General features: G+C 34.1%; 1 protein-coding gene across 1 annotated transcript in view; it reads left to right on the top strand.

The window, feature by feature from the left end:
- LOC138709166 (chromatin assembly factor 1 subunit A-like) overlaps positions 1-14,160 on the top strand; it is an 81,664-nt gene extending 67,504 nt beyond the window's left edge. The window contains exons 10-12 of the mRNA XM_069839723.1: positions 2,790-2,922; positions 6,349-6,522; positions 13,112-14,160. Coding sequence (XP_069695824.1) covers positions 2,790-2,922; positions 6,349-6,522; positions 13,112-13,917 — 1,113 coding nt within the window. The 3' untranslated portion in view covers positions 13,918-14,160. The remainder of the gene's footprint in view (positions 1-2,789; positions 2,923-6,348; positions 6,523-13,111) is intronic.
- The last annotated feature ends 395 nt before the right edge of the window (positions 14,161-14,555 follow it).

Genomic DNA, 14,555 nt, shown 5'->3' with positions numbered 1-14,555 from the left:
ACCCTACTTAACCATGTTGCTAAAAGTGGTGCTATGTCTCAGTAATGTTCAGAACAAAGGAGGTAGAGAGAGAGAGAGAGAGAGAAAAAAAAACAAATTTCTCCTTCTTACGATGTCACAGGCCAACGTCATGCGCTTATGTTGGTGACATTGTATAATTAGTGCTATTTGGTCGTAACCATAATGGCAGGGTTGAAAACTACCATAACTAATTGTCCAGTTTAGTGCTGATTTCATTATGCCATACTATTATTAATATTATTTGATTATTTACATTAATTACATAATGTGTGTGTATGTATCTAATGCTTACACACTTCACTTGCGTGATTTGGGTTCTGCATAGTGGATAGATGGCAGTACTGTGACCCATTTTCAAGTTGCACACCATTTTGGCGAGCCACGTTATACTGTACATGATGTGTATAAATATCTAAATTATCTCATTATTGTTATTATTATTATTATTATTATTATCATTATTATAACTATTTCTTACCAGTGTTTATTATTGTCACACTAACATTAGTTATCCAATTTTCATTATTTACTTTCATGTTGTTTTATGATCTAGATATTAATGTAATAACTGTGTAAGCAAATGTATTTAATTAGAATTAGAGTCTGGCTGGGCGGAAGAGAAGGCCTACTGGCCTTAGCTCTGCCAGATTAAATAAATAAATAATTATTATTATTATCTTTGAAGAATTATGTCGTGTACTAGGGTGAGTGTATGAATAAGTGTTCGTGTAAGTGTAGTGTAGGGAATGGGTGAGGATGATGGTGAGGAAAGGAGAAGGAGAAACCTGGTGCCGACATGTAGCCTACTCCTGTCGAATAGCACCAATACATGAAAATTTCTGACCCTACTGGGAATCAAACTTGGACTGGCTAGTCTGGAGGCAGGAACACTACCACAGAGCTAACTCGGCAGAAAATTACATAATATTAAACAACTGATTACTACCGGTGTAAGAAGTCCAGTAGGGTCATTGCACAGTAACTCATGTTACATTCAGACACATTTACGAACTTATTTGATACACCAAAACAAAAAAATGAAGCTTTTACGGAAGTTTTTTTGACTTATTTGTTGCATTTAAGAACATGCTTCATGACAGTAATCAGGAATATAATTAGGTAATTATTTGTAATTCATTAATGAAATAGTTGTTGTAACTTACGTTACACACAAAAAAAAGCCATTCCAAACAAAAACAACAATATTACTTCAAATCTCTTTGAAAGTAAAAGTATTGCATGTTTCCAGCATTATCAGTATTACTGTTTAATATATTTAGAACTTATAGTCATTTACTTGAACCATGGATAACAAAAAGAGGAATAAAATACAACAATTTTATCAGCCGCCACATTGGTTTAGTGGCTAGAGCACTGAACTTATAATCCTGTGGACTCGGGTTCGATCCCCGATGTACATCTTATGTTGGGCGAGCCTGTGGTCCAGGTAACAGGGATTTTCTCCTGGAGCTCCAGTGCCCCTGTGACATCCCAACAAATCTCTGTCATCTCATCTCATTGCAGGTGTAGTGTAGACCAACCTCCAATGGCAATAACTCTGTTTGTAAATTGGTCTACGCAACTGGCTTCATATGGGTGAATGATGAATAGCCAAGTACCTGCCATTAGACCAAAAAAAAAAAAAAAAAAAAATTCACATATCGTCAGATTGATAAATTATTTCACATAGCATCTAAGAAAAGTTAGAGGCCATTTACTGGATGTATCAGTGCGTGTTAAGAGTTCACAATCACAGCTAGAATGCCCTAAATTACGCTAACTTTATCTGGAAAGATTCATTTCTGTTACAGGAACACACAAGACTATATAGTCAAAATGTGTTTCAAGAATGGAAAGTTAGAATTACAATATTGAAGGATTTTCATAAAGTTGTTTTTCCAGACCAAAAGGAAGGAGAGAATTGAGACATCTGGATTGAAACAAATACTGCAGTACTTGATGTTTGTGTAAACAACCTTTGGCCATGATGTTTTTTAATGCACAATTTATAGTTGAGTAGACGAAAGTCATGAACTCGTGAAATTTTACAGAATCATGTTATACATCTCCACCATCGCCACTGTATTTATCACACTATCACATTCATTATCATCACTGTCTTTTTTTTTTTTTTTTTTGGTCCTGTGATCTGTTTACTGTCTTTTATTTTTTTTTAATTCAGTTTTTATGTTACATATGTTTAGTTGGTCTATGTTAAGTAAAATTTCATAATTTATGCATATAAAATAGAGAAATAGTGTAAATTAATGATCGAGTTCTGTGTGCACTTATGTATAGTGAGGGTCACATAAGAACAGTTCCTAAACAGCAAATATTGCCATCTTGTCAGTGTTGCCAACTGTTACCAGATATCACACGATCCTACATACTAAATTATTTACTTAACGTACTTTGTTGGAAGGTTATTCTAAATAATTCAATAATTTGTAACATTTTCGTAGGCAAACTATGCGAGAAAGGGATCAACATGTCAAGTATTTTGTCTGGCAATACGAAATTTATTGGTTTGACTAAACAATTGATTCACGAGACCTAACCTAAAAATGTATTTTGTTTGACCACATCAAATTATTAGTACTAACTCCGAAAACTTACCTAACTATAGTTTTGAATTATAACCACAACACAACACATAAAATAACTATTATGTATTAATATTAATACTGATATTAACCCTTAGGGTATAAAGTAAGCTGACCCGGACTATAGAGGTACTGTTTTATTTAAATGTTGTTTACTTCATTCAGTCACCCGAGGCACAGAAGACGAAACTCAAGCTCTTGGAACTGGAATTTGAAGAGGAAATGAAACAGAAGACAGAACGTATAAAACCTCGACTTATTGGTTGCATATGGTTTGCCTCACAAGTCGCTGATAGTGGTAAGTGGTTTAATTAAAAATATTGAAATATTCATATATGCATTTCAGAATGACCAAATAATTATTACAACTTGATTTTAATATAAAATTAATGGACTGTCTCCCCCTTTCTCTTCCCTTTCCTTAATTGCCTTCTGCCCCTTAATGTAATGTATATATTTGACCATGTTATCTCCGTGAAAAAAAGACTTCAATATGAGCCGTTCAGAGCAGAAGTGGTGTAAGTCAATTTTGACTTACACCACTTTTGCTCTGAACGGCTCATATAAACTAGGCTAATGATTCGGTCGTTATTATACAAATTTAAGTGACATGAATATATATTTTGCCTGTAAATATATATGCGAAGAACAGAGAGATTGAGAGAGAGAGAGAGAGAGAGAGAGAGAGAGAGAGAGAGAGAGAGAAACAAAGAGAAAGTAGGAATTGTGTTTTGTATATTATTTATTTGAGCCGTTCAGAACAAAAGTGGTGTAAGTCAAAATTGAGTTACACCACTTCTGCTCTGAACGGCTCATATCAGCTCATACACAAATTTAATTGCATTTATGAAAAGAAAAGGCGAAGGATATAGAGGCAAGAAATCTAAAGTTTTTAGTAAAGAGGAAATTGCTAAATTTCTAAGAGAAGAGGATGATGATGGATTTCTATTGCAGAAAGTAGTTATTATTATTGGATTAGCTGGGGCTTATAGGAGAAATCACACTCAGTGCGGTAATCATTTACATATCACACTCAGTGCAGTAATGAATGCTATTACTGTGGTGATATGACAACGGAAGTATCCATTATTAAATCAACGCTGATAAAAGTTATTAATAGTTCAGTGGATAACTACTTCATCGAACCAATCTAGTGAATATTTAGATGTTTTGTGTCTATATTTATCTGAGTTAGAAAATGTTGTCATTTCGCAAGAACTGATCTTCTTTTTTGTTGCACTGTGCTGTAATATACACAACTATAAAGTAAAGTAAGGTCAACCCCATGACAGGCCAAATCGATCCAGAGGGTGGTAAGAGGTTAAGGCTCCCACTTTTACATTCAGTTGGCATTTAATGGCAGTAGGGATGGCAATCCTACATGCCTGTCGCCTTTATCCCCCAAGAAAAATGCCCATAGTACTCATTTCTGTTAAAATAGAATCCAGGATCATAGTGCAGCTGGAAGGATTAGATTACTGGAAAAATCCATGACTCCACGACCTTCCTGCTTGCAGCATTATGTCTTAAGTATGACGCTACCACGTGCCTCCAATATAACACTATACAACATTATAGAGCTCTGAGGGATAACAATGATAACTAGAACAACTATTTACAGTGGTTGCTTACACCATGCTCAGAAATTCGTTTGTAACTGACAACTGTTTTTCATTTCAGCAGTGTGAAGGAATTGTTTTCATATTGTTACCACATCCTTCACTTCTGGCAAATCTACTTCCAGGAACTGAAGTTGTTATTGTAACCGTCATCAGGCCCAGAAATATTGGGTGACCACTGTACAATGAGAGGCATAATAGTTGAGTGACTCGAGTTTTTTCTAAGTCAAAGAATGCCACATTGCGCATGCTCTGAGCTGAAAGTTTCGGTCATATGTTGACAAGACATTCGCTTTGCTTTTCTGTTTAAATATTACACATCTACAGTGAAACTTCGATTCAGGGGTTTTCAGGGGACCGGATAAATTATACCCAGAATCGAGAAAAATCCGAAATAGGGGTTTTGCCAAAATTGAAAAAGAAACACATGAACATATTAGAAACTAATTTTTATGGTCTAATCTCAACTAAAAGAACAAATATGCTTTAAAGAGCTTCACAACATTAGTATACTGGTTGGTTGCATCAAGTTTATCTGCCACTTCTTGAAGAAATCAAGAATGGATGTCTGTTTTGCTGGACATCTTTGATGGAGGAAGAGTAACTCCCTTTTCACCTGGATTCATCAATATTGAAGCTACACATGTACCTTCATACAGCTTCCAGTCCTGCTACTGTTCATTGATGCAGTCTTCTTCATTCTCCATTATGTCACCACTGACAGCCTTCATAAAGCCTGCTTTTCTGAAGCAGTTGGTGATGTTGGCTGCTGACACTTCCTCTCATGCACTGCAGACCATATGCATGGCAGTGAGGATGGAGATTTTGAAAACAGAATCTCCAATTTGTCTGTCCACAGCAGCAATCTGTTTCTGCACCAGTGAACTTCTATACTTCCCCTTAAGGGCATGAATTACGCCCAAATCCAAGGGTTGGAAGAAAGCAGCCTTCACATTCTTCAGGAATGACGTATCAGGGGGATATGCCAGACATTTACTCACTAAAAGAATTATCTTCCTGTTAGCAGCCCCCATTTTCACGTCCAGCTGTCTCAGATAGCTGCTAAAAATGTCCATTGTCATCCAGGCAGTCCTGTTGTTCTGTAACTGCATGGCATTGTGCGGACATTTTTAAAACACCTTGGTTTTTCATATTTGCCAATTACCAAGGATTTCAACTTCGGAATCATCTGCATTTGTACAGAGAAGAACAGTGAGCCTCTCCTTACTTTTCTTCCCACCATGGCAGGTCTCTCCTTTTATGTGGAGGCTCTCATCAGGGAGTAAAAGACCCACATTAAAGATATCTTTGGCATCATAACCTTCAATGAGACGTGGAAGTACATCGTCTTTCTGATGATCCACCGACTAATGTGGAACAGTTGCACTTTCATCACACACATTTTTGTATGTAATGTCGTGCTGCTTAAAGCAATGAAGCCATCCATTAGAAGCCCTAAAATTGTCCACTTTCAGTCTTAATGCGATGCTTTGTTGTGAATTGATTGTCATGCACCACAGCACATGATTAACACGTGGTTTCTGGCAGCGTGTTGCATCAGGTATCTCACCTGGGTATACATGGTAGATAAGGAGAGGGATAAGAACTGTTACTGAAACGACCTTGGACAAGGGAATAAGCATTTAGGGCTGAAAAAACGCACAATCGAAGCTAATTTGCTTTGTTGGGACAAAAAATTTGTTTCTTAAATGTGGGTAAAACATTAAATCGAGAAACATTAAATTGGGGTAAAAATAGCATTGCATATATGGGACTTTGCTGGGATCGCAAAATAAGAATGCAAAATGCGGGTAAATCTTAAATCGAGAAACCCAAAATCGAGGTTCCACTGTGTCTATGCTGAGAAGGAATTAAAACTGTAGCCTCTTATGAACCGTGCTACAAATCTTGAAACATTTTTGCCTGCTCAACATTCATGTCCCTCACTGTACCTACATTGGCTAAAAAAGTTTAATATTATGATGATTAGTTATTGTCAATATCATTGTTTTTTTGTTGTATTCTATATATATATTTTTTTTTTTTCCAGTCTATAAATCGATCTTGCATTGAATAAATATAAATAATTATTTTGGTTGTTGTAGCTACAAACCAGTTGCTGAAGTTGTTGAGCCCGTACCAAGCAGTGTATCAAGATGGGCCCATTGACTTAACTGCTCCAGATGCTAATGCTATGACAACAGGGAGCCCAGAGTTCAGAAATGTGTCAAGCCCCACAACTCCTTCACTAAAGAAAAGGAAAAAGTTTCCTGAAGAAGGTAATTAGTGTTCATTCAGATTATTAACTTATTTCTTTCTACAATGTTTTTCTTTAACTACGCAACAGCCTGTGGGCATGTCATATACATAGCATTGAAGATCCTTCTTCTGCCTGAAAGATATGCAGCATATACAAAAACACATCTGGCTCATATTTACAAGAAAAATCACTTATTGTTAAGTTGCATGCCCTTTAAGGTCAGATGAACAATGTTTTGTGTGTAAGCATGAGACATTCAGATCTTTTAATCCTGCGAATCTTGAAAAAGGTTCGAGATTCGAAAATTAAAAATTTCGCACTTTTTTCTTCATTCAAATCCATCGAATCCTAATCTAAAAGACTATTAAAACTTTGACATGATTAGTTTTAACTCATTTAACATACAATAGCATTTACCTACAAAAAACCGCAATTGTTGCAATTTTGATGGCACCTGGAACACCAATGCAGAGGTGACAACTGTTACGGATTTCCCCCCATTATTACAGAATTATGGTCAAAGGAAAAATTATTACAGAAAAACAATATTACCATGAAAAAAAAAAAGTATATTTTAATTCATTTCACACATAGAAAACGAGAGAGAATAATATATGTCAACACTGCTTACTTCTAGTTCTATGTGCAACATTTGTTAGCTGTGTTTGTGAAATCGTCACTTTCATCTGGTACAATTGCTATATATGACTGTTATTTCCTATATTTTATTTCCCAATGATTGGTTTCCTGAAATGAGGTAAATTGTCAAACTGCATCCACTAGTAAGAAGATGGCAGTATTACAAAAATATTGAGACGATTACACAAAGGAATGGTCATGTTTAGTTGTTTCACGTGTTAGTGAAAGCCATGTTTTTTGTAGTGTGTGATCATTTGAATTTTCTGTAGGTCATGGTGGCTGAGATGACTGTAGAAGACATGTTCGTTCAAAGAAACATAAAGCGTATATGTACAAGTCAAAATGGAAAACAAGCCTATTTCGTTATTCTTTGTTAATGCTGAGGATGAATGTTTTAGGTATGCAGAAATTGTAGATATTTTGCACAAAATAGTAATATGCGTTACAAGAGCGGTATGTTGACGTTTTCATGGTCGAGGAAAAGATTGAAAAAGCGAAACGTAGTTGAGCTTTTTTAATTTCCAAGAACATGAAAACAAACATACCGCTCGTGTATCGTACATTATTTTGTGCGAAGATCGTTTATTACATACCTGAAAGACGAATTTCTAATTAGTTGCAATGAAATCTCCATGTTGGTTTCTGTTTAATGACGGCAACTTCGGAAAACCAAAATATCTTGTTGCTATAAAATGTTTTCTGTGTTTACTATACTCCAGCAGGCTGTGATATACGTCTGTCTTTTTTTTCCCCCTGTCTATAAATGCGAACTTAAAACAAACGGTAAGGTAATGTAATGATTTATTTTTCATTTTAATATTTTAACAATATTATTTATATAACATATTGCAGTAATAACATCGGCATCTGGAATCTTGTTGATTTTTTCACGGCTTCCTTAATGTTACTTGTATCAGGAATGCAATAAGTTTCGTGGAGTAGTAGAGTTTACTTAATTTTTGCAAATATTTAAAAACAATAATTAACATTGCAATTTAGGTGAAATTGCAGTGGTAAGTTTCCAATTTATAATTATTACTATGTTAAACGTATCTAAAAATAATATGTTAAAAGCCTAAAGCAGTAAAATGAATGTCGCGCTTAAGCGGTAAGAAGAGGGAAATTGTTATGTGTGTTACGTTGGGAATACTGAATGTGGTATTTCACACTTACCGCGTATTGGTTCTGTGCGGAAAACAAGCAAATACGCACAATCTCGCACAAAAGTTTAATATTCATCTCTCTAATATTTTAGTCAAAGATACCCATATTTACAGAAGGAATGTGAGCATGACACACTTGAAAATGAGTATGCAAATTATCAATGCGATAATTTTCCGGAAAACATTTGTAGATTGACCTAGAATACAGTAGATATAAATTAGGGAAAAATTGCTGAGCTTAAAAATTAAAGTGGAAAGTAAAATGTAAATTATTGTGTGAAGTTGCATTTGTTGTACTGAGTGTGCCTCATAGTGACTCCTACAGAAAAAGTTTTCAGTGTTGTGAGAAAGAATCAAATAGAATTCAGGTCCACATTAAGCACATCAGCACTGGAATCACTTCTGATCCAGAAAATCAACATATGATAAGAAGTATGTTTCAAAAATAAAATTTGCAGAAAATGACTGTTAGATGCAAAATATGCAACAAAGAATCTTTTATCGCAGAAGAACTAATGTAGTATGGCTCAAATCTGACTTTTTCCAAAGGAGGTGATGAATAAGATGGAATTACAGATAACCCAATTCAAAAGTTGGCACCTCTGCCAATATCATATTGTGGTGGCCCTGAGTATCGTACTGTTTTCAGTAAGCCATCTAGTGGAATTTTCTGGAACCTATGAAGAATTCGAGAGATTCGAGAACCTTTCAGGATTCAGATTCGGATTCGAGAAAATTTAGTATCCATTCCATCACTAGTTTTGTGTTACTTTGGTGAAAGAAACTAGTTTGTGGCATGAAGTTTTAAATGCATCAATAATTTTTTTTTTTTTGTATTTGGCAACACATGATGTTTAGGAGGCTTTCTAAAGTAATCTACTGCCTTATGTACAAAACTAGTAATACATATGAATTTTTTGCAGTTGATAATATTCGGAACACCTCAAAATCTGTGCTTCAGTGGCTGACCATGATAATATCTTTGAAAAATATTGGAGTGCAAGAGGTCAAATGACTTTATTGTCAAATGCCTGGCATTAGAAAACAACAACATATTATATGCTTGTTAGTTCCTTTTATGGCCATTGTTTCTATGTAATTTTTAATTTTTCTATATTTATTGATTACATCATTGGTTAAAGTGATTGTCTGTGCCTTAACTGGAGATGACATTTCACACTCACTTGTTGATGGAGATGTGTCTTTGTTACCAGGATTCATAACTGTTTTCACTATCTACATTTAATGAGTCATACATCACAACTGCACCTGTATATTGATATTCATCTGAATCAGATCAAATAGTTCATAAGTGGAAGACTGATCATCAATACTGTCTTTCTGTAGTTCACTGTATTTTGAATCAACTAGATTCTTTAGAATGTATATAACATTAACTGGATTAATAGATCTCATTTTTAGAAACAACAGTAGTGAAAATAAAAGCAAATAATCTCAAATACCCGAATTAGGACTGCGCACAAACATAAGGTAAAGTACTCAAATAAGAGACTTTTTTTTAACTGCTTATAAATGAGGATGGTAATAGACATTTTTAATCTGAATGTGTGGGATACATACAGCATTTCGTCTATTTTTAGAATTGACAGTACAGATTTTAGTCAGTTTTTATTATTACTTTAAATTATAAAAAAAGTAAAACTGGGAAATAATGATGTTTTGGAAATTGGTTCCAAATAAGAGATATGTGTGTTATTTAAGTTTATTTTTGAACGTGGACAAAAATTATCATCATTTGGCTCAAAATTGAAGCAATATATAACTAATTGATTAAATGGCGATCTTACTCGTGTTAATTGTGTAAGCATGTGCGGCTTATGGCTGTTTCGGTGTTTCTTCACACCATTCTCAGAGCCTACTAGATCTCGGCGTCATCTTGAACTTCGCTGCCTGTTGTGTGGGTGCGTTAGATTGTTGAAAAGTGTTGAAATGTGGTGTCAAATAGTGTGTGTGTTCTGAAATTGATCTGTGTGTTGAGAATTGTGAAGTCATGTAGATACTTTAATAAATTCAGGTACATTTTAAAATTGAAGGGCTCAGTGCAACAGTGGTCTAACTCCTCTCAACAGAAATTCTGTTGTTTATTTGGCATTTTTCCAAGTGAAATTAAGATGGTTTACGAAAAGAACACAAAGTCGGTCAAATCAGACATGAATGTACTAATCTTATTTCGGCTACTATTGCTAACGTTAATATTTTGCTAGAGAAAGAAAAATGATAGAATATTAAATTTCGATCTCCATATTTTAATTTTAAGCTGATTGCACTTATTTTGCCGACCCCTTTAATTGACACAATTCTTATTTCGGTGTACTGAGCAAGTTGGACAAATGAAAGGTTCTTCATCAGTGCTGCAGTCTTTGTGTGTCCAACGATGACATTTTGAACACTAAATCTATTTCTTCCCCCTGGGCCCTGGTGTCCTCTGAAAAAAATTCAGTGCAAAACAAGCACTGTCCATTATAATTTTCTCCACATTCCGAGTCACTCGAGTTAATTAATTCCATTTCCACAGCGAATTCTTCATCACTGGACGAACTCAAGCAGTGCTTCTTGGAATGAGTTTTTCTGTGGTTTTTGTTGTTTTTCAAACAACTTCCTGCGAGCTCCATTTTTTCTTTTTTTTCCTTCTCTAAACTCTCTTTCATTTGTTTCTGATAAGAGTTGATATTATGATAGCTCATTTTCCTGTCCTGGATGACTTTACATGCGACTACCCATTGGTTGAAGCTTGCGGCTTTTGAGGTTGTGGTTGTTGCTGCTGCTGTTTCTGTAGGCATAACTGTGGTATAACCAAAGTCACCGTTTCTGGAACGTGAAATAAGTAATGGGAACGTTGAGAGCGAATAACTTACCTTTGCAATATATGGGCATTAAAGCTGACAACTGTGATTGGCAGATTGCTTACGTGACGTGTTGGATGTTACCATTCTCAGCTACACTGGCAACAAGTGCTAACTGACTGGCTTTTTACTCAAGAACACGCGCCACAAACGCTGGCACTGGTCATAGTGGCGACATTTACACAGGTCCAACGAAATTTTCGAAACCAGGAATCACAATTAAATTTAATAGTTTTAATAATTACACAAGATTTTTATTAGAAATGTATACAAAATATTTTACGAATTAAGCACTTATGTTTTGATCTTTAAGTAAGGTAAATATTGTCAGACTAGCCAATTTTAATTGACTTTAGGTATTGATGTTATTGTCATCTCAATGAATAATTAATTTTAGTCATTAATAATAATAACTTAATCATTTCAATTAGTAATTTTTGTAATAAATAATTGAGGACAATGGATAATTAATGATTGACCTAATTCGTAATTAATTTTAATTAATAGTTCAATTAATCTTTCATTGGTTCTTATGTAGTTACTGGCAGACAAACTGACACGACTGGAAGCATTAACGGTTTTTGTAAACTCCCAAAGGTGAGCATCATAATAATACCAAATAAGGGTTCTAAATAAGAGATACTATCTCTTAATAGGACCCCTAGGTAGGGTTATCTCTTATTAGGGAACAGAGTAAGTAAAAATGAAATAGCTACCCAAGGCCATAAATTATTATCTTCCTTATTAGCAATCTACCTTATATGCAACATTTTGCCAGCAATTGTATAAAATTAATAATAAATTTGTTGTAGCTTACATTAACTGCTGTTCTCTTCCTCAACAAAAACCAGTAAAAAGTTCAAAGTATGAAAAATTACTTTGCTTGCTCTCAGCTTCGTTGCTTACTTTCAACTGAGGTTAGATAAAGAACACGATGCCTTAGAAGCACAAACATTGATTTACCATAGTTGTCGAGAGATGGCAAATTATACCGGAGAAGTTAACAAGTTATCTCTTATTAGGGCCCTGTCTCTTATTTAGGTACTTTACCTTAATAATAATAATTCTTGTAGAAGTTTCCAAACTAAATTGATGCCTATCACTTTTGTTATTCTTCGAAACTTATATACTATAAATCCACTTTTTTTCATAACACGACCTCCACATGGTTCATCAAAATGACACTAACAGAAGAGAAAATGAATTGGAACACACTTTTGATCAGTTATCTAGATATCACATGGAAATTTTATTGGAGATTTCAATACTAAAGTAGGACGAGAGGATATTTTTAAACAGGCTGTTGGAAATGAGAGCTTACACGTAACTACTAATGTAATGATAGTGGAGTTAGGTTATTTATTTATTTTTATTTATTTTATTTATTTATTTTAATTTAAATATACAGAATAAAGAATATAATTACAAACAAGAGAAATATAAATAAAATAATACAATCAATATAAAAAAGGAGATACAGTAGTATTAACAAAATTTGAGACTGAATGAGCAGTCAACTTTGCTTTATTTCTTATAGCAGTTCAGAATATTAAGATTTTTATTATTTTTAGCCATTAAATATAGATGTTTTATAATACGTATTACGCATTTTTTAATTTAATTAATTAATTTTTTTTTTTTCACTACCTCAACTGGAAATGTTGTTTAAAGAATTCATAAAGTTGACTTAAAAAGATTTTATTGCCTGTCTTATGCTGGGAAATAGAGAAACAATACATGGAGACATGGAATGATATTTTAAGACCTCTGAACATTGTATTCACGTAGGAAAATGTTTCATTTATCTTTGCGAAGTCAGAAGTAGCTATTGAACATAATAATAATTATTCTGTATTGGTGTTTGATAATTATTAGGTTTCTTCTTGGTAGTCATTGTATGTTACCTTATTTTTATTAATTCCTGATATGTCTGTTTTTACAGCAATTCCTGCCCTCATCAAGCTTATACATGGTAATGTGAATAAGCGTGAATTCTTAGCAAGAGAATTTTTGGCTTATTGGAGCAATGACCAGAAAAAGTCAGCAGGTGAAGTTACTACCGAAGGTTCTTCAGAAGGAAGCATTTCTACAGTGTCATCTCCTGGTGACATCTTTAAAAAGAGTGTTTCAAATAAAATTAAAGAACTAGCCACATGGATTGCTTGTCCTGAAGAAGGGCCTATGAGTGGTCGAATGTGCTGGTATGTCCTTCAAGAAACACGCATTGCCCATGGACTTGGTGACATTGTTCTTCCAAATACATTGTGGACCTATACTTTTAAACCTAAAAGAAGGAAAAGTGATTTTCAAACACCGTCTCCTTCCTCTGCTGTTAACAGCGAATCCAATCCTAAGCAGCTAATTACAAAATTTACAAAGATTATGTCTGAAGGAGAACGTAAGAAGCAGTTCATCACATCTGCATCACCAGGTGAGGTTGCTGAAAAGTCAAGTGATGGTAGTTCTCAAAACACAGATAAAACACAAAGAAAACTTGTATTTCCGCAATCTAACAAAACGTCCACTACTTCCAGCACTTCTGAGCTACGTAAAAAGGTTCCCATTTTATTGTCTGGTCCAAGGGGACAGGAGTTGCCTAAAACAAAGAATTTGTTAAACAAATTCATTAAGAAGCCAAGTGTTAGCGTTTCCATTGAAGACAATGCAAGTGTTCCTAATACATTGAAAAACGAGGTTGTTGAAATAAGTCCTCCTCCTGAAGTAGAGTGTGTTGTTCTGAGTGATTAAGTGCCTAGAAGATATAAAAGCTAGTTTTGAACATTGAAATATATTCAGGCGTTTTGGAGACTATAAATTCTAATGTGCAGTATGTATTGAATATTATGAACACGCCACAAAAGAAAATGTAGTTGAAAAAGACTATATAATATATTATTTCACAAGATTTGCTTGTGTTGAAAGTACAGCAGCTGTTACTTGATGAATGGTATATAGGGGCTGTAAACTTCTGACATTTTATATTCAGTAATGGTGAGTACTTGCTGCTGGAATTTGGCTCTAGTGATAGAATTATGGAAAATTGGGTTTTTCACCTAATATACATTATATCTCTCTTGGCTTTTAGTTTGTATTTGTAAAATTGAAATCCGACCTATAGCTTTATTCTGCCTATTCACGTGAAACACAGTGAATTTTCCAAGTTATCAAAGATAAATTTTACCTATAAATAATATAACAGTATGAAGCAATTTTTAATTAAATAGATTCAATTTTATGCAGATGTCATTTTGACTAACAAAAACATTATAGATCATTATTTTGTGTTTTGTCTGAAATAACAAGCAACTTTTTAAGTATAAATTTTATATAAATAACTTATATTACTGAAGATTAATAATGTGTCTCTAAATCAATTTCCTATTAAT

Source organism: Periplaneta americana, chromosome 11 (genome assembly GCF_040183065.1).
Source record: "Periplaneta americana isolate PAMFEO1 chromosome 11, P.americana_PAMFEO1_priV1, whole genome shotgun sequence".
NCBI classification, from domain to species: domain Eukaryota; kingdom Metazoa; phylum Arthropoda; class Insecta; order Blattodea; family Blattidae; genus Periplaneta; species Periplaneta americana.
This window is presented reverse-complemented; position numbering and strand designations above follow the sequence as displayed.